The 19,945-nt window shown below is 55.5% G+C and overlaps 1 protein-coding gene and 1 long non-coding RNA gene across 2 annotated transcripts in view; one reads left to right on the forward strand and one right to left on the reverse strand.

The window, feature by feature from the left end:
* The window catches only part of Tnrc18 (trinucleotide repeat containing 18), a 109,736-nt gene extending 99,718 nt beyond the window's left edge, over positions 1–10,018 (reverse strand). Inside the window, 1 exon segment of the mRNA XM_045143406.1 lies at positions 9,694–10,018. Coding sequence (XP_044999341.1) covers positions 9,694–9,880 — 187 coding nt within the window. The 5' untranslated portion in view covers positions 9,881–10,018.
* A 6,676-nt stretch (positions 10,019–16,694) lies between these two features.
* On the forward strand, positions 16,695–18,091 carry LOC123458631. Its single transcript, XR_006635751.1, has 2 exons — positions 16,695–17,077; positions 17,828–18,091. It is a non-coding gene; the product is annotated as an uncharacterized LOC123458631 (long non-coding RNA).
* Positions 18,092–19,945: the final 1,854 nt, after the last annotated feature.

The raw sequence follows: 19,945 nt of genomic DNA on the forward strand, positions 1-19,945 counted from the left end.
GAGTGATTCCAGATCAACCTGGGCTAGAGTGAAACCCTACCTCAGAAAAAAAAAAAAAAAAATCCAGCAGTAGGAACTGACTAAGGTAATGGTTCAGTTAAAGCAGTTCAAGGCACTTGCTTGCAAAGCCTGCCAGCCTGGGGTTCAATTCCCCAACCCACCCACATAAAGCTGGACAAGCATTCACTTGCAGTGGCAAGAGGCCCTGGCATGCCTATACATACACACCCACACAAATAACTTTCTTGGTGGGGGCAGGGGTTTCGAAGTAGGGTCTCACTCTAGCTCAGACTGAACTTAAACTCATTCTGTAGTCCCAGGCTGGCCTTGAACTCCCAGCCATTCTCTTACTTCTGCCTCCCATGTGCTAAAAGTAAAGGTGTGCACCACCACACCCAGCATAAAAATAAAATAAGCTTTGTTTTTAAGTCAAGTAGTATTAGAAATAGTATTTAAAACATGAGCAAGGAGCTGGGCATGGTGGCATACACCTTTAATCCCAGCACTCGGGAGGCAGAGGTAGGAGGACTGCTGTGAGTTCAAAGCCACTCTGAGACTACACAGTGAATTCCAGGTCAACCTGGGCTAGAGTGAGACCCTACCTCGAAAAATAATAATTAAAATAAGTTTTTTTAAAACCTTGAGCAGTCCCCTGCTTTAACCTCTCCATTGCTCATTTCTACCTTTTTTCTTTTTGGTTTTTTGAGGTAGGGTCTCACTAGCCGAGGTTCACTTTGAATTCACTATGTAGTCCCAGGCTGGCTTCGAACTCACAGCAATCTTCCTACCTGTGCCTCCCGAGTGCTGGGATTAAAGGTGTGCACCACCATGCCCAGCTCATTTCTACTTTTAACTCTTGGCTGTTTCATCCATAGTTCTCAGTTTCTACTGCTAGTTAATTCTGTTTTTCAGACTGCATGTTGATTCTAAAAAGATTTTGTGATTGCTCAAGTCAGAGTCCTAAATCTCTCATTTATTCATGTGAAAGTTTCTTCATCTCTCTGTCCATCGATCTTCTCATCTATAAAACAGTGTTAAGGCTGGACATGGTGGCTCGTGTCTGAAGCCCCAGCACTTGGTAGACCGAGTGTGGAAGATTGCCTCAAATGCAAAGCCAATCAGAATTATTAGCCAGGCGTGGTAGTGCACATCTTTAATCCCAGCACTGGGGAGGCAGAGGTAGGAGGATCACCAAGGGCAGCCTGAGATTACATAGTGAATTCCAGGTCAGTCTGGGCTACACTGAGAACCTACCTGTAAAAAAAAATAATAATAAATAAATAAAAAGAAAAGAATCAACTAGCATGCAGAATGTGGCAGTGAAAGACCAGACGCCAGGCAGTTGTCCTCTGACCTCCACACACCTTCTATGGCACACATGTGCCTGAGTTCACACACAAACGCACATTAACACACACTCCAACTAAAACACAAAAACAGGGCTGGAGCAATGGTAGAGCCTGAAATAGCCTGAGTTCGAATCTCCACAGCACAGGCAAATACCTGGGCCCTCCCGTACCTGCCTATAACCGCAGCTCCACAGAGGGGTGTAGGGACCAGGGACGGAATTGGCCAGGCTCATGTTGGGGTTCAGGGGGGAGCAAGCTGTTACCAGTCACAGACTCAAGATGAAAATGGACAGAACAGTCATGGAGTGGAATGCCCCCACCCCACCACAGGTGAGCACAAGGAGCATACATGTGTGTGTCACACACACACACACAAGCAAAAAGGGGGGTCTGAGACTGTAGCTCAGTGGCCGTGGGTTCGAATCCCAGCACCATGTAAACCCAGCACGGCAGTGCATGTTGTAACCCTACTATTCAGGAGATGGAGGCCGGAAGATCAGAGGGTTAGGGTCACCCTTAGCTAAACAGTGAGTTTAAGTACAGCCTGGGAAACCTGAAATCTGCTTCAAAAAAGGGGGCGGGGGTCCTGGAGAGATGGCTTAGCTTTAAGGCCCATGCCTACAAAGCCTAAGGACCCAGGTTCGATTCTCCAGGTCCCATATAAGCCAGCTGCACAATGTGGCGCATATGTCTGGAGTTCGTTTGCAGGGGCTGGAGGCCCTGGTACACCCACTGTTTCTTTCTCTCTGCCTCGTCCTCTCTCTCAAATAAACAAAAAAATATATTTAAAAATAAATAAAATGAATCTTAAAAAAAAAAAAAAAAGAGCCGGACATGGTGGCACATGCCTTTAATCCCAGCACTGCGGGGGTGGGGGGGAGAGGTAAGAGGATCGCCATGAGTTCAAGGCTACCCTGAGAATACAGAGTGAATTCCAGGTCCTGGCTAAAATGACACCCTACTTCAAAAAACCAAAAAAAAAAAAAAAAAAAAAAAGAATGAAAGAGAAAAACAAGATAGAGGCAGCTGGAGAGATGGCTCAGTGGTTAAAGACGCTGGCTTGCAAAGTCAGATGGTCCAGGTTTGATTCCCCAGTACCTACATAAAGCCAGATGCACACTATGGCACAGGTGTCTAGAGTTTGTCCTCAGTGGGTAGAGGACCTGGTATGCCCATTCTCTCCCTCCCCCCCCTCCTCTATCTCTCAAATAAATAAATATTTTTTAAAGGGGAAGAATACAAAAAAAAAAAAAAAAAGCTGAGAGCTCAGTGCTTAGCATTCAAGGTCCTGAGGTCCAATTCCCAGCACCAAAAACAAAAAAGAACAAATGAAAAAGCAGTTGTTTGGGCCTCTGCTAAGGGAAGTCTGTGCCCCAGCCCAGAGTTAGAAAGGAATTCCAAAGGCCCTTGGAGAGGTGTGGGTCAGCCTGAGGGACTTGTGACTCATCCCCTAATGATCACTGTAATTACAGCAATCACTTTTGCTGTAACTTCAGAGGGCTGTACCTGGGTTAGGCACCTGGCCTGAGCTTGCTCCTTCAGAGTCACTAGGGCAGGAGGAATTTAGTATTAACTGGCCCACTTTGCAGATGGGAAAACAGGCTTATGTCATCATGAGGAAGAGGGAGACTTAAGCCTCGGCCCCTGAGCTCAGTCTGTCTCGTGATGGAGCCATTTTTTTCCTTAGGGATTACGGACTCAACCTGTGTTGGCTCATGCTCAGAAATGTGCAAAACTGTTAAAAGAAAGGAGATATGAAGGGAATAGAAAGGGAGGGAGAGGGGGACCTAATAGGATGGTGTTGTATATATGTAAGTAGAAGAAGATTTTAAACAAATTGTTAAAAAGGGGTGTGTCACCCAGGTGCTGGGAATCCTACTTAGTGCACCTAGAAAGAGCTCTACCATGAGCCACGCCCCCAGCCCCTCAATGGGGGATTCTAGGCAGGAGCTCTATCACTGAGCCACACCCCAACCCTCCCTGGGGGATTCTAGGCAGGAGCTCTACCACTGAGCCACACCCCAGCCCCTCACTGGGGGATTCTAGGCAGGAGCTCTACCACTGAGCCACGACCCCAGCCCCTCACTGGGGGTTTCTAGGCAGGAGCTCTACCCTGAGCCACCCCCAGCCCCTCATTGGGGGATTCTAGGCAGGAGCTCTACCCTGAGCCACACCCCAGCCCCTCATTGGGGGATTCTGGGCAGGAGCTCTACCACTGAGCCACGACCCCAGCCCCTCACTGGGGGATTCTAGGCAGGAGCTCTACCAGTGAGCCATACCCCCAGCCCCTCACTGGGGGATTCTAGGCAGGAGCTCTACCACTGAGCCACGCCCCAGCCCCTCACTGGGGGATTCTAGGCAGGAGCTCTACCACTGAGCCACGCCCCAGCCCCTCACTGGGGGATTCTAGGCAGGAGCTCTATCACTGAGCCACACCCCAACCCTCCCTGGGGGATTCTAGGCAGGAGCTCTACCACTGAGCCACACCCCAGCCCCTCACTGGGGGATTCTAGGCAGGAGCTCTACCACTGAGCCACACCCCAGCCCCTCACTGGGGGATTCTAGGCAGGAGCTCTACCACTGAGCCACACCCCCAGCACCTCACTGGGGGATTCTAGGCAGGAGCTCTACCACTGAGCCACGACCCCAGCCCCTCACTGGGGGTTTCTAGGCAGGAGCTCTACCCTGAGCCACCCCCAGCCCCTCATTGGGGGATTCTAGGCAGGAGCTCTACCCTGAGCCACACCCCAGCCCCTCATTGGGGGATTCTGGGCAGGAGCTCTACCACTGAGCCACGACCCCAGCCCCTCACTGGGGATTTTAGTCAGGTGCTCTACTGGGATGTGGCTTCAGCATTAGAACCTTACCTAGTGTAAGGTCCTGGGTTCTATCTCCAGCAATACCAACAAATAAATACAGGGACCCTGCCCCTAACTACAGGCCAGGGCTACAACAGCCACTGGGGAAGGCCCAGCTCCAGCTGGTTTCTTCAAAAGCTGGGCTGGGCTGGGGAGATAGCTCAGCAGTTAAAAGGCACTCACTTGCAAATCCTGTCAGCCCAAGGTTCAATTCTCCAATTCAATTCTTCAACCACACAAGTAAAGCCAGATGGGCATTTATTTGCAGTAGCAAGAGATTCTAGTGTGTTACAAATCACGTGTGCACGCACACACAAAAATGAAATAAAAATTAAAAACAGAAAAGGCTGGACTGGAATGCTTGCAATGTGGTGTTAGCATCTAATCTGAAGTCATGAAGGGCTGGGGAGGTGGCTCAGTGGGTAGAGTTCCTGCCCTGCATGCACAAAGCCCCTGGGTTCAATCCCCAGCACTACATAAAACTGGGTGTGGCTGTAACCCCAGCACCTACATGATTGAGACAAAAGGATCAGATGGGTCATCTTTCTCTATATAGGGAGTTCAAGGCAAGCCTGGGCTACATAAGATCCTATTTCAAAAGACAGAGAGAGAGAGGGGGGGGAGGGAGGGAGGGAGGGAGGGAGGGAGGGAGGGAGGGAGGGAGGGAGGGAGGGAGGGAGGGAGGGAGAGAAAAGAAAGACTATGTCATGGGTTGGAAGTAAAATCAGGTCAAACCTTAGACTAGTCCACAAAGGAGAAACAAGAGCATCCCAAACTGGCCATAACCAAAACAAGAATGCCCCATGGCAGCCAGCTGTGGTACATACTCCTATAACCCTAGCACACTGGAGTCTAAGGCAGGAGAATCATAAGTTCCAGGCCAACCCAAGCTATGTGAGACCTTGTCTTAAAAGAAAAACAAAAAGAAAGGCCAGCCCAATCTCTCCTCCTTGTCCTGTATGGTCAACTCTGACCAAGACCCAAGGTCTGATCCTCCTGTCCACTCTCCACAAAGGCCTCCCTCTAAGTGGTCACCGTCACCTGCCCAACAGTCTTCTTCAAACAATCAGCCATCCTGTGCCCTCCTACCAGTTTCTGGCCAGCAACCAGCTTTATTTTGGAAGAATTTCAAATTCTGAAAAAAGTTTGAAACAATGCAACGAACTAGCCTGACCTTCGCTCGCTCCAATAGCCATACTTTCTCACTGTGTTTGTTATCTGGAGTTACTTGGTGTATCCTGTCTCCCACAAACATGCATATACATTTGAACTGGAAATAGTTTTTATTATTTTTTTCTTCTCCTGAGCCATTTGCAAGAATGGTGGTGGACATGCAGTCTTATTTCCAAAGGACAAAAACAGCATCTTACACAGCCACTGGAGTTATCAACCTCGCGGAACGCAATATTGGTTTGATACTATCTGCTAATCTACAATCCATACTCCAATTCCATCAACTGTCCCCGTGATCTTTAGAGCAGTTGGTTTCTTCCCCAGACCAGGATCCAATCTTGGGCTGCACACTGCCTTTAGGTATTTTCTTTCCTTCTTTTTTTTCATCTCTTTTAATCAGCAGCAGCTCCCAGCTTACCTTTGTCTTGATACCAGGCAGAGCGTGGTGGCGCACGCCTTTAATCCCAGCACTCAGGAGGCAGAGGTAGGAAAACTGCTTGAGTTCAAGGCCAGCCTGAGACTGCATAGTGAATTCCAGGTCAGCCTGGGCTAGAGTGAGACCCTACCTCGCGCAAAAAAAAAAAAAAAGAGCCCAGGCTAGCTTTGTAAAATGATTGTTTAAAATTCCAATACTTTCATTGCTAGCCTTCAGGGAGAGGCACCAACCGCCCCACCCAGATCGGCCATCTCCCCCTGGACTCTCAACCTCTCAGCCACACCAAGCGCAGGGCTCCTGCGGTCTGTCAACTCTTCGGTCCTCCACACACACAAAAGGAATCACTCCGGGGAGGGCTAAGGTCAAGCCCTCTGACCCGGCCCCTCACCCACGGGCCAGACCAGACCCAAGGCGTTTTATTTCTTTCATGGCCTGTGTCCCCATTTAGAATTATTTCCTCTGCTGATTTGTGTGTTGACGGCCTGGCTCCCACACTAGATAGAATGCGAGCTCCGAGGAGGGCAAAGACTCCCGTCGGCTTGCTTTTTACTGCTACAAGCTCTAGGTCGGTGCGGTGCCTGGCACGCAGGAAGCACTTGGGAATTATTTGCTAAGCAAATGAGCAAGTGAGGAAGGAAAGAGAAGCACAGGCAGCTTCAGAGGAGGTGGTCGCTGTAACAGCCAGAGAGCCCAAGGGGGTTGGGGGGGGGCGTCCAGGTTCCAGAACCTTCCTCAGGCCTCCCTTGCTGCCTCTGACCTGAGGAAGAGCTCTGCAAATCTTCCCTTATCTTCTCGTGATCCCATCTCTCCACCAGACAGTCCTAACTGATTAATCTTCCTAAATCAATTCCAGTAGGCTGACAGGTAGGATTCCAGAGATGGAGCCCAAGGCAGGCCAAAGTGCAGGCCCTCCCTATCCTGATCCTTGAATCCCACCCCTCATTTAGCTCAAGGAGTGGGGGCAGGGAAAATAAACAGCCAAGCACAAACTCCTGTTACTAGTGCTTTAATTACAATGGAAGAGAACTCCCTTCCCCCACTGCAACTCCAGCACCTAAAATCCAACCCAGCAAGTACTGGTCACTTGTCCATCTCACCGGCAGGCTGTGAATATTTACTGCTCAAACAGTATCAATATTCCAGTTTATACCAAAAAGAAAATCACCTACCTTTGCTTCTCTACAAACTGGGGCTTTTTCGTTCCTTTTTGGGGGGGGTAATAAGATAGGGTGTAGCTATGCAGTCCAGACTGGCCTAGAACTTGCTACATAGTTTACTCCCAACTCCTGACTCTCCTGCCTCAGCCTCAATGCTGAGATTAGAGATGTGTGCACTCATTCACTTTTTTCTTTCTTTTTTTTTTTTTATTTCTCCTCTTTTACAGAGGAAGGGACCAGAGACTTTGGCCAATCACACATAGCAAAAAGCTCTGCCACCAAGAAACTCTTACTTCTGAAGCCTGCTCCAGGGTCCCTCAGGTAGTTCCCGCTGCCCAGAAGGATCTCAGGAGAGCATTACAGCCAGCAGAGAAGGCCACATCCACAAATCCCCGGTAGAACCAACCCCGAGGTAACACCCTCTTGCAAGACTCCCCGACTGTGTGACCCGGGCACATCGGGTAGCTTCCCTGGCTTTTTTTTTTTTTTAACAATAGTAAACAAATAAAGATGGGAGTGATAAAGCTGGCAAGACTAAGGAGCTGAGACAACAGCCAGAGAAGGAAAAGGGTGGTGCAACAGTGAAAAGAAAGTTGAGCACCTGCACCCCACAAAGAAAATGGGAGTGGGGGAAGGACGGCTTCAGCAATGTATAATCCCCGCCTTGCCCTAAGCAGTGAATGGGGTGCAGTCCCACCTCGAGGCTAATGGGATTAAGTATGGCCTCAGCTCTGGGCGTTGGCCTAGGGTCCAGTCTCCCTTCCCCAGATGGAGGTGGGAAGGGGAGAAAGCAAAATGTAACAGGTCCCCAGCGCCCCTCCCCAAACTCTTCCCTCTCTTGAGCAAGGCCTCAAGGGACCACAGTGGCCTTCCCGCCATTTCCTCCACGCCCTCAGCCACCGTGCACACAGGTCACACAGCTCCGAGCACGGAAGGCCACAACACAGGATTCCGAGTCCACTTCCAGCTGGACTTCCTCCACTAGCCAGCTACACGGCCACCCCATCCTCCAAATGGGGGCATTAGGCGGTCAGCCTGCAAGGCTAGGGGAGGCACGGGCTGTGCACCAATGAGTGGCTGTATCCTACTCCATTGAATGGTTTGCCTCAGCTAGGCAGGAGCCAGATAGAACGACAAACAGCAAGTTGCCACTCACTGTAAGCTAAGACCCAGCAAGCCAGGAATCCAGCCAACTGGGGTCTGAATTCCCAGACCTTGGCGGAAGCCCTGCCACCACCCCAGGGCAGACCAACCAACCTAGAGATCGCAAAAGACATGCAAAATGCACACACATCACCAAGCCCCCCTGGGGGATGTGCACCAGAAGGTAGCCCAGCTGGCCTTTGTACCCCAGGGCCGCCCAACCCCAGCCCCAAGCCCTGAACTGAGGTCTCCGAAGTGACACCCTGGCCACAGGGCACCACTCCAGAGAAACCCCCTGGCCCTCATCACCATCCCCAAGTGGAACAGGTCTCCGGCTCCCAAGGGGCACACAGACACACACGAGGGGAGGCGACCCGGTTCTCGCGCCCCCGCCGGCGGGGATCTCCATTCGCCCCTCCCCCGCCAGGCGCCTCACAAAGGGCCTTTGTCCCTGGGAGCCCCGGACTCTAGGTCCTTGAAAAGTTCCAGGGGCAAAATCAAAGGGGCAGGCAAAAAAATCAGTGAGCAAAACCCGGGACCGCAGAGGGAATAGCCGAAGTCGTAGCTTTGGACCCAGGGTGCCTTCTCCAAGATGTGCCAAGGACAAGGGGAGCGGAGCTTCGGAAGCTCCCTGGGAAATCGCCAAGCTCCTCTTAAACTATGGTGCAAAAAGCTGGAGTTTTTTCTTGGGCCGGGCACGGAAGCGTGGATCAGCTGGAGATGAAGGATGGGCTCTGGGAGCGGCAGCCGAGCAGGTCTGCTGGTGCCCGGACTCCCTTCGCTCCACGCGCGCGCTGCGGCCACAGCCCGACTGGGCCCGGCCTGACCATCTCTCCCTTCCCCGGGCAGTCCTCTCGGGAAATGGCGGAAGTCATCGGCCTTCTCCGCCACCTCTCGCTCGCTCGCTGCTTGCTGGTCCTTAGGTGTCCCCTCGGCCACCCAGGCCCAGCTCCATTCGCTCCCCACCATACTGTCTGCTTCCCCGACTCTGGCACACCACGCGCCCTAATTTCTGGCAGAAAAGAACTGGGATTCCCTAAACTGGGATCACCGCCTAACTACCCCGGAATAACCGACTTCCTGCGGGTCACCGGAGACCAGGGTCCCAGAACCGAGCCCGACTGCGTGAAGGGCTAGACCCTAGGACCTACTGGCACAGGAAAGGACACTTGCCATTAAAAAGATCCGAGCTACCCAAGGAAAAGGGGTGGCATGTTCTTTTTTTCACCCAGATTTTGCAAACTCCACTCTGGAGCCTCAAGGGCCCTTACGATTGGGAATCACCCCCCAGGTGGCCCTGATAGGGGCTGACGCTAGTGTCGGGGAGGTCTGGTTTACCAGGGGCCGCCGCTAAAAGCTTCTCTATCCGGGCTCGGGACCGGCCTTAGCCTCAAAATAAAATAAAGCAAAATGAAAATTAACACTCCAGGGTTTTCTGCGCCCTAGGAATTGAGTCTCTTGCACTCCGTGGGGCGGCAGGCAGGCAGACAGACTGGCGCCGGCCGCGAGGTCTCCCCGGTCCTCCCCAGGATGCCCACAAGGGAAGGAGGTCCGCAGGCGCGCGGCGAGTCACTTACCCGGGTGCGGGTGGAGGTTGAGGCCAGCCATGTATTTCCCGGGTGGCAGCGGGCCGGGCAACCCCGAAGCGGGCAAACGTCCGGCAGTGGCCGCGCCCACGCGGTGGCCGTCCATGGCCAGGCCGGACAGTAGCGGCGGCGGGGGGCCGTGCACGGACCGCTGGGGCCCGAAGTCTCGGCCATCCATCCTCCGCGGGGGAATGCCGCGGTCAGTCTCTCCCCCACCCGGCCCGCGGGCCTCACTCCGTGGGATCTAAAAGTTCGGCTTGGATGGAGTCCCGGAGTCTTCGGGTGGCGGGGGCTCCGCGGCGTGCATGGTGGCGGCCCGCGGGGCTTGCGCTCGGCTCGGGACCCGCGCAGACCGGGGTACACGAATAGCCGGCGGCCGGTCCCCTCCTGGCGGCCGGGTGGAACTGCGCGAGGCGGCACACGCGGCGTCTTGGCGGGGAAGGAGACGGGAGACCGGCCGTGGAAGATCCGGAAGGGAAGGGGGGGAAGAGAAAAGAAGTTTCAGATAATCGCCTCGCCTTTTGGAATCAGGGGGTCGCCAAAATAGTGGCCAGAAACGAAGTCAGGAGCGGCTCTTTTTTTTTCCTGCTAATAACCAAAATGCCACGCTCTTGTCTCCGGCAACGTCAGGCTCCCGGTGACCCGGCTCGGTGGAGTGAGCCGCGCACGCTGCGCCCCAGCCTGGACTATGCCTCGGCGGCCACCGGGTAAGTCCTGCCCGGGCCGGGGACCGGTCACTCGGCCGGCCGCGCCCCGTTCAGCTACATACAAACCTCCCTCCCTAACAGTTTTATCTCCCAGGCGTCCATGCTCTGGGGTTTAAAACTGAAATCTTTCCAACAGTCTTCAAACGCCATGTCACTGTTTGATCGACAAAGTTTAATTTTTAACCTTTTTGGGGGGCCCTCGTCAACCTTTTCTGAGTTTTGGTTCTCCCTGTCAGCTGCCAAAGGGAGTGTTTGGTTTAGGGCTTTTTTTGTGGAAATAGTTGCTGTTGTTTAAAATACGGAAGGTGCAAAGTGGAGTTTATTATTATTTTTAAAGAGAATCGCCGACCCCTCCCGCTGCCCCGTGGAGCCCACTGGGAGTCGCCAAGTCCGTGCGTCCCCGAGACGTGGCATTCTCGCCGGCGGAACTGATCAGAAGAAAATCCTCCGAAACGAGCTTTGGTTTCATTTTCCAACGCTCCAGCCTAGGAATCTCGCGGCCCGAAGTCGCGGCCAGGCTCGGAGGATACTTGAGGGAGGGGTCGTCAGAGGAGAGATGGAGAAGGATGTCGCTTCTCCGCTTAGCTTGCCAACCTACACACCTTCCCCCCCCCCAAAAAAAAAATAACCTACAAAAGACGGACAGCTTAGCCGCCGCGAGCCCGCCGACGGACAACTCCCCCGGCGATGGGTAAACCCCACTGCACTTTCAGTTTAAGCTGCTTGTTTTAAAGGATCTGTCGTGGGCCCTTTCCCGTGGGGAGGGGGCGGGAAGGGCTCGTAGAGACCACCCTTCCCCTCCCTTTCTCTCTCCCGGTCAGTCGGTCCAGCCGCCTGCCGCAGCTCAACTACTGACTCCCGCCAGATAGCCACCCGTCCTGCGCCCCCCGGATGCAGACCCCCCAGAGTCCCAGCTTCACTCCCCAACTTTGCAAAGGGATCCCCATTTTAACGTGCTTTGGGAGTTGCCAACACCCATTCTTCCTCCCTACCTCCCTCTCCCCTCCCTCGCTCCACACATCGAGGCTCTGGTTACCAGATCAGCGTACACTTTGGGGAAAAAAAAAAAGAAAATCTAAGACTGCCACAGCCGAGGAGGATACATGTCTCAAGGAGACGAGAAGCTTCCCGTGATTTTTTTTAAAGATAATACTCTTAAGGCAGTTTTTTAAAAGATGCCCAGACGCCCCACTTTAAAGAAGTCGGGGTGAAGCCTGGTGGAGCAGCTCTTGGCTTGGCAAGAGCGGAGAGGCTGGCGTGGCCATCTGCGGGCTCCGCTGCGTTTCTCCCGTACTCCCCCCCCCCTTTAAATGCAGTTAAAATGGCTGAATTCCGGCTTTTAATTAAAAACAGCCTATAATCGAAAACGTCTCGACGTCCCCCCGGTTCGCCTGCCGCCTGTCGGGAACCGAGTGGGGGAACGGCCGCCCCACGGCCATGCCCGGCAGGGCTGGAGCGGGTCAGGGACCCGGGTGGGTTGTCCGAGGCGCAGCGGCGCGTCCCTTCCCTTCCCGGGGGCGGGGGGGCCTGGTCTCCCCTGCATCTCCGACCTGCGGATCCCTCCATCCCTCCTCGGGAGCCCGACAGCTTTCAGGGTCCCCTTCCCGCGCCCCTGGAGGGGGCCGGCGGGGTGGGGCGGTGCAGGGCGAGAAGTTTGGAGGAGCCTCGAGGCCGGCGGGCAGGCGGGCGTACCTGGCGCGGCGGGGCTCCAGGCTCCGGCGACAGTTGACTCCGGCGACGGCCCCGGTTCCCGGTGCGGTTAGGCGCCCGTACTGCCGGCCATCCCTCGGCCGTCGCTTCCCTCCGCCACCCGCGGACGCCTCACACTTTTTGCCCGCCTTTCCTTTTTTTGGTAGAAAACCGCTCCCGGGGCCGAGCGCTGTCCGCTGGCGCGCCAACTCCTCCGCCCTCCCGCGGCCCGGTTCCCGCAGCCCCCGGAAAAGCCAGCTTTCCTCTCGCCCAGCTCCCTGCTTTTTAATAAAATCCAGGTAGCGCCGGTTTAAAGAATCCCAAATCTCCATATACAGCCCGGGATTGGAAAAGGTACATTACACAACCCCCCTTTCAAGTTCCTCTCGCTGGATCTAAAAAAAAAAAAAAAAAAAAAAAAAAAAAGCCAGCGGGGGGGGGGTGCTGGGGGAGGGGAGCCCTCGCAGGCGAAGAAACACGCATTGTTCCCGGGCGCCCGCCCCCCCCTCGGGCCAGCCCCCGGCCTCCGCGCATTGGCCCCGCGCGCCGCCCATCACGCGCATGTAAACACCTTGGCCCTCAGCCATTCCTATAAAACCAATTACGGACCTCGGGGCTCCGGCGGTTTCCAGGCTCCCCCCACGGCGGGGCTGAATGATCAAAACTGGTGGTGAGAATTTTTCCGAGCCGTTTCTAGGCAGCCCTTCCCCCTTCACCAGCTCATTCCCCCCTCCCTCCTCCCTTTCCTCCTCCTCCCTTTTCCTTACCCCCCTTCACTCCTCCTCCTCCAACTCCTCCACCACCACCCCTCCTTCCAGCGTCTGGGCTGAGTGATCAAAATAGAGGAAGATGGTTGTCGCCGCAATCTTGGGCTTTGCAAGGCGCGGTTTAATGGGCCGCCTGTCAGCTTCCTGCTCGCAGGAGGAGGTGACCGAGAGCCGAGCGAGCCGGGGGCGGCCCGGAGACCCCGGAGGACTGCGCCCCGGCCGCGCGCCTCTCCCGGGCTGCGCCCCTAGGACGCGCGGTGGAGACGCCAAACCAGACAAGGGCTGCTGCTTTTCTTTCTTTCTTTCTTTCTTTCTTTCTTTCTTTCTTTCTTTCTTTCTTTTCTTTTCTTTTCTTTCCTTTCTTCCTTTTAAAACAAAGGAGCGATTCATTCCCTCTTACCCCCAACACCCCCAGCAGCGTGGTCGGGTGGGATAATGCAGGCGAGAAGGCCGTTTTCCTTGCCCCAGCCTGCGGGTCCCTTCCCTGAAACTCGGTGTCAGATGGTCACTGATTAATATTTTGGAGAGGCCGCGGCGGCGGGCAGCGGTGAGTTTAATCTTCTAAAAGGGGGTTCCTATAGAAACGGGGCTGGGGCGCGCCCCTCCCCAAAGCCCCTCTCGGCGTGGGCGTCCCCTCCCTTCCTCCCCCTAAAAAAAAAAAAAAGGGAGAGAAATCAGAGCAGAAAAAAAGGATTAGGTCGGCGGAGCGCGAGCTGAATCCCTCTCTCGATTCTGACATTTCAGCCTATTATCATTTCTCCACGGGGCCTTCTGAAACCTATTAAAGTGTAATATTAAAAACCTCTTGGCTGGGGGCCTCTCTCGCCTTCCATCCGCCGCGCCCCCCTCCAGGGAGGGCGAGACCGGGAGGAGAAAAAAAATGTTGAGTTCAGAGGAAGCTGCGAGCCAAGCCCAAAAGTGCTTGGCTGGCCAGGGCGGCCGGAGGGGGAGGGGAGTCCCAATCCCCCAGACTTTGTACTTTTATTCTGCGCTTTCAGCAGAAAAAAAGTCCCTAGCTGAGTCCCCAGGAGCTGCCAGCGGCAAGTCTACCTGGCTTGGGGGCTCGGGGAGTGAAGGGCCCTCCCCGTCGGAAGGACAAGTCTAAAGGGGCCCGGCGACCCTCTTCCGCAGCCCCACAGGACCCCGAGCCCGGCTAGGCATTACATACCCTGGAAAAGAAGCTTGGAAAGGCAGAAATCCTTGCCGGTCCTGCCTGGGAGGGCAACCGTGGTGCTAGGATTTTAATTAAAACAAGAGAAGCCCGCTCTTTTGCCCCTCTCTGCGGACTCAGCGTTTTCGCATTGCTATTTTTTTTTAAAGAAAATCCATTTTTAAGACAACTTTTCTGGAGGGGTGTTTAAAAAATATGAACTAGTTAGCGCCCATCCATCCCATTTTCTCCACTTTTAGAGAAAAAGGGGGGACGGTTCGAGAGAAAACTGGGAGGGGGTGTCTAATCTAATTCCAGGATAATTTTAAGGGGGGGAGGAAAAAGAAGTTGGGCCTCTTGAGGGCAGTTTCAAGTTGCCCTTCCTGGAGTCTCCTGCGCCGGTTTCTAGGCTGCCCTCTTTTGGAAGCTGGAGCTCCGCGGCGGGAGGAGGGAGAGGAATGCGAAGGAGAGAAAGGAACGAAAATAGCAAGAGCCGAGGGGAACCATCGGCGGTGTCCGCGCTTGGAGCTGGGCATGCGGGTCTCAGTGGCAGCCAGGGCGGCGGAAGGCGCCCGGTGCAACCCCGGGACGGCCAGGAGCAAAGACGCAGAAAGGGGGGTTAGAGAAAGGAGGTATTGTGTCTGTGTGCCTTAGGGGAGGGGGGGATGACTGCAGAAATAAATGCAGTTGAGCTGCGCGGGTCTGCTGGAGGCCGAGGAACGGGCCGTGGGGAGGGGGAAGCGCCCTTGAGTCTTATCTGGAGGCCGTTGTGGGTTCCCAGTAAACCCTCCCACGCCTGAGTCCCATCGCTTCCCCCCTCTACCCCCCCCATCGCCCTCCAATATTCTGAGCACAAGCCTTGAACCGCCACCCCCTTATCCCTCCCGGGATCTGGGATGTTTTTCTTATTTTAATATAGCTCAAGGAAAAAAAAAATGTATCTTGAGAGTTGGGGAGGGGAATAATGCAGGGGGGGGAAAGGCTTGCGGGGTGGAAAAGAACAAAAACAAAAGGCCTATTTTTATAAATGTTTAATGTTTTCACCCCTGGATGCTCTAAGACGCCGTAATTGCGACGGCGGGGTATGTGTGCCATAAATCATTTAGTTGCTAATAAAAATTCTGCCGATTTGCCCTGCATTTGCCAATGGCGTTTTGCATTTTTCAAGTGTGCGCTCCTGTCGATGTGGCAAACCAAGCCAGCATTTCATTAGGGCTTGTGGCTTGGGGCAGACGCGGCCCCCTCCCCACTGGAATGTCTGTACCCGGGGGGCCCGGCTCGCCTCCTACCCTGCACCCCGGAGCTGCCACACTGCTCTTGGGGAGGGGAACCCCACGGTGGCTCTGGATCCCCGGCCACCAGGGCAGGACGCCCAGGGCAGAGACCGCCTCGGTCACTTCTCCAGCCCGCTCGGTGCGCGAAGCGGCTGCAGCAGGCGAGCCCGGCCCGGTCCTCGCCCCCTGCGGCTCTCCGCACCTCAACGTCCCGCAGCCACTGGGTAAACAGCGGCCGGGAGCCATCTTGGGGCGTGGGACAGTTCCCAAGGGGAAAGGAGGCTGCTTTCCCCTTGGAGGTCCTCCATTTTCCGAGGGTCTTCGGGCACCCCTAATTTGGCCTGGGGGTGTAGGAAAACACCCTCCACGCCACCTCTGGACGTGAAAGCCTGGAGGGCGCGCGGGGCGCAGAGCGGGTGCGAAGGGCGCACGGGTCCAGCCGCCATCTTCCGCGCCCCACCCCCACCCCACCCCCTGGCTTGTTTACCCGGCGGGGTCGGTGGCCAAAAAAACAGTGTTGACGCAGTGGGTGTGTGAGTTTCTGTGTGTGTGTGTGCGTGCGTGTGTGTGTATGTGTTTTGTACTGACTGGGTGGAAAAAAAAAATCGGCTTGGGGGTGGGAAGACCTCCACCACGCAGCTCCAAAGCCGCAGTTCCCGGAGAACCCACCCAGGCCGGCCTCCGTCTGGCTCAGCCCCTGGTCGCCCCAGGCAGGCCGTCGGCTGGGTTCCTCCAAGCCGCTGGCTCCGATCGTGACGCCCTGGACACATCCCCCAAACTGCCAAGACTCGAACCTCCCTTTGTTGTAAAGCTTAAGGACAGGCCAACCTTGAACGCGGCGGCCTTCCCCCGCCGCGCCTTTTAGTCCGGCTCCAGGGAGCCCGCACCTCCTTCCCTCCCGGTCCTTGGCCAGGGTGAACCCCGCAACTCCAGAATCCCTGCTGGCACTGGCCGCGTGGACGCAACTCCCCCATGCTCCTTCCCGCCCCTCCCCAGGAAAAAGGAAAAGGGAGGGAAGTATCTCCATCTCCAAGAAAGGACACTCGAGCCACCCTATCCGTAACCCTGAGCCGTCTTTCCCAGGGGGGTGGGTTAAGTACCAGCGCCTAGGTGAAAGGGACCCTAAAGAATCGCCGGCTTTGGCTTCCCAGTACAAACGCGCTGCTGGCCGAGGCACCTACGTGCGACTTTCCGCAGGTCCTAGATCCGACTACCCGGGAGCTCCCAGCCCGGGTGCTGCTAAAACCCGGAGAGACCAGAAGCCCGAGACAGCCTGGCTGTCGGAGTCGCGCTGCCCGTGGTCCGGCGTCGCGCGCGGAGGTGGAGCCGCCGGGATCTGCCTGCAAGTAGCGAGCACGCGGCGCCGGGGCCCGGGCGCACACCACGGTGACCCCCGGGCCATCGCGTCCGGCCCGGCCGCTGCACACCCAGGCAAGTCCTCCGCCTCCAGCCCGGCTCGGATCGTCCACTCCACTGTTTGGCTCCGAGAGACCTTGAGACGCGCCTTGTGCACTCGGGGATCGGCTGCAGCCATAAATCTCCGCGGGTCCCTCCTCACCACCGTTCACTCTCCGGTGTTCCGGGCCCACCTTGAGTCCCGGGCCGCCACGGGTGCCTTGTTCTGGTCACGGACGAGGAGAGGGGCACCCCGCAACTGCACGGGGAATCAAGCCAGAGTGCTTCCCTATCCGCCAGAGAGAGAGCACGGCCTCACCCAATCGGTGCCACCGCCACCCATCCCCACGAGTGTCGGACCCCGAAGTGGCTTGGGCCTCAAGGATCACTGGGGTAGGGGGTGTTTGGGTCGGGCCACTTCCTCTCAAGGAGGCTTCTTGGTGATTGAGGCCAGGGGATGGGTGTGTGGGCCACCCTGACCATGGAGAGGCGACCTGGGGATAAGAGTCTGGGTGGCTTCTCAGAACTCAGCCGACCACCTAACCTACCGCTGTGGACCCTGCATTAATCCCGCGCCCCTGGAACACTGTGGGCGCACTGGGGACTTTTGATGGGAGTAGGTGTTGACAACCGATCGGGGTGACCCCAAAGAGTTGGGGTAGACCCGTGGGATACCTGCCCCCTCCATGCCAAGAACATCCCAAAGATTTTTCACCTCGGGTCTGGGAGCCTAAAGTACACCGCCCGCGTTGTGACAAAATAACTGAACCATCTGGAAAGCAAAGAGCTGGGTGCGCGCTGGTGGGCAGTCTAGTGTGGGCGACGGTCCCCTCGGGGCTGCCCCAGAGGGTTCATTTGCCATAATACCGTTGAATGCCACCAGCATCCGTAGCTCTTTGCCAAAGGGGCAGGGAACAAAACTTCCCGCTGGTGTCCCACATCTGCAGGACGAGCTAGGAACGCTTTGGAAACCAAACCACCAGGGAAGGGGCTTTCACATGGGACCACCGACTGGCATTCACCACCACTCCCCCCCACTCCCGGGTGCCTCTCTGTGCCAGATGCTGGGCACGGGAGTTTTGAAAAGCTCATTCTCTGGTCCCTCTCACCCCAAGATTTTTTGCTTTGTTTTTTTTTTTTTAGGTCTTTCCTAGAACTTCTAAAGGCACATTCGGAGGGGCTGAGCAGGCGCGGGAGAGAAGTGAGCGCCAAGAGGCCAAGCTGCAGAACCACATTCCGGCCCGAGCGGGTCCGCGGGGCCCCAGGAAGCGCCTCGGAAAACAAAGCCTTGTGGTCTCGGCCCAAGGTTAAAATCCACCACGAGCTTTTTTTTTTTTTTCCCCTTTCCTTCTCCCTCTCCGGAATCAGAGCGATAGCGTTTCTACAAATAAACCGCCAATAAATCAGCTCTCCTCCTCCGCCCAACCCCTCCCCGGCCGCCCGCTGAAGAGCTCTGGTGACCTTGGGGAATGTTTCCTGCCAGACCCGTCCGAGGACGGGCGTGGGGGAGGGGGCCCAGTGTCAGCCCACCCTCCCCCTCCCCACGAAGAGGGGGTAGCCAAGGACATCGGTGGGTGCTGATTGTGAGCAGAGGGGAGTTTGGAATGAGAGTGGACGTGCTGTGGTTATTTAGGGGTGCAGTGTGCGCGCTTATGGGGCGAAGGACTCTGCTGTCCAGCTTGCGGTGGCCCCCTGCAGCACTGCGCAAGGCCCTGGGGAGCAAACCCCGCTGGACGGACGAGGCCTCTTTGGGGACCTCAGGTCTTTGTCTGGGTGTGACCGGGTGTGTTCCGCAGCGAGTTTGTGCGGGGTGTGACTAATAGGATTTATGTGTGTGAGTGCCAGGGTGACTAATGGAGGGCTTGGCAGCACGTGTGTTTGGGAAGGGGCACTGCACCTAGGTGGGGAGTCGGTGCCCCAGGAGGGGGCTGCCTGCTCTCAGAACTCCCCTCCCCTCCCTTCCCCCCTTCCTCCTCCTCTCCCCCCTTCCTCCTCCTCTCCCCCCGTCCTCCTCCTCCTGGCTCCCAGCTTTGTTTGGACCTTTGCGGCGCCCGGGCAGGCCTGTGCACGCTAGGAGCTGTGGCGCAAATACCACTGCATGCCTGGCCTCCAGGCCTCCCGCCCCCCTAACCCACGTGGTGCCTCCAAATCTGGGCTGGCCACATCCAAGTAGGGCCTGCCCCACCCCTGTGACAGAGCCCTCCCCAGCACCCGCTATGTTGGGCACTGAGAATGCCCTGCAGGCTCAGAGCCCTGTGGTCTGAGAATGTCTTTACCAACTTCACACAGGAGAGACCTGCAGTGATACCCACACACTGCCAGAAAGTGGCTTGGGGCCGGGCACAGCGGCACAGCACGCCTTTAATCCCAGCAGAGGTAGGAGGATCACCGTGAGTTCGAGGCCACCAAGACTGCCTGAGCTACAGTGAAACCCTACCTCGAAAAAAAAAAAGTGGCTTGGGGGGGGGCAGGGGAGTGACATGGAACCCCACGCCCCACTTTTTTTGTGCCAGAAATGGAAGCTAGGGCCTCTTGCACGCTAGGCAAGAACTGGACTTTCAGACTACATTCTAGCCCCTAGGCTCTTTTTAAAGATGAATGGGTGGCTTAGGACAGTTAACCCAGAACTGAGAAGGCTAAAGCAGGAAGATCTGAAATTTGAGGCCCGTCTAGCCTGCATATCCAGATGCTTGTCCACATACCTGTGATCTCGGCACTTGGGGGTTGGGAGTTCAAAGTCATCCCAGCGCAGAGGCCTGGGCTACTGGATATCCTGTCTCAAAAAAAAAAAAAAAAAAAAAAAAAAAAAAAAAAAAAACTGGAGATGGTGGTTTATGCCTATAATCCCATCATTCGGGAGGCTGAGGTCAAAGTATTGCTGAGTTTAAGGCCAGCCTGGGCTATAAAGTGAGTTCGAGGTACTTAGGGTTACAGTGAGAATCTGAAAAACAAAAAGAAGAAAGCCAGGAATAGTAGTGCATACCTTTAATCCCAGCATTTGGGAGGCAGAGATAGGAGGATTGCTGTGGGTTCGAGGCCAGCCTGAGACTACATAGTGAATTCCAGGTCAGCCTGGGCTAGAGTGAGACCCTACCTCAAAAAAAAAAAAAAAAGTGGGGGTAACCTGGGGAGATGGCTCAGCTGTTAAAGGCACTGGCTTGCATAATCTGCCAGCCTGGGTTCAATTCCCAAGCCACCCATGTAAACTGGATGCAAACAGTAGTGTAAGTATGTGGCTGTCATTGGCAGGTGCAGGACGTC

The sequence above is a fragment of the Jaculus jaculus genome, chromosome 2, assembly GCF_020740685.1.
Source record: "Jaculus jaculus isolate mJacJac1 chromosome 2, mJacJac1.mat.Y.cur, whole genome shotgun sequence".
Taxonomy (NCBI): Eukaryota; Metazoa; Chordata; class Mammalia; order Rodentia; family Dipodidae; genus Jaculus; species Jaculus jaculus.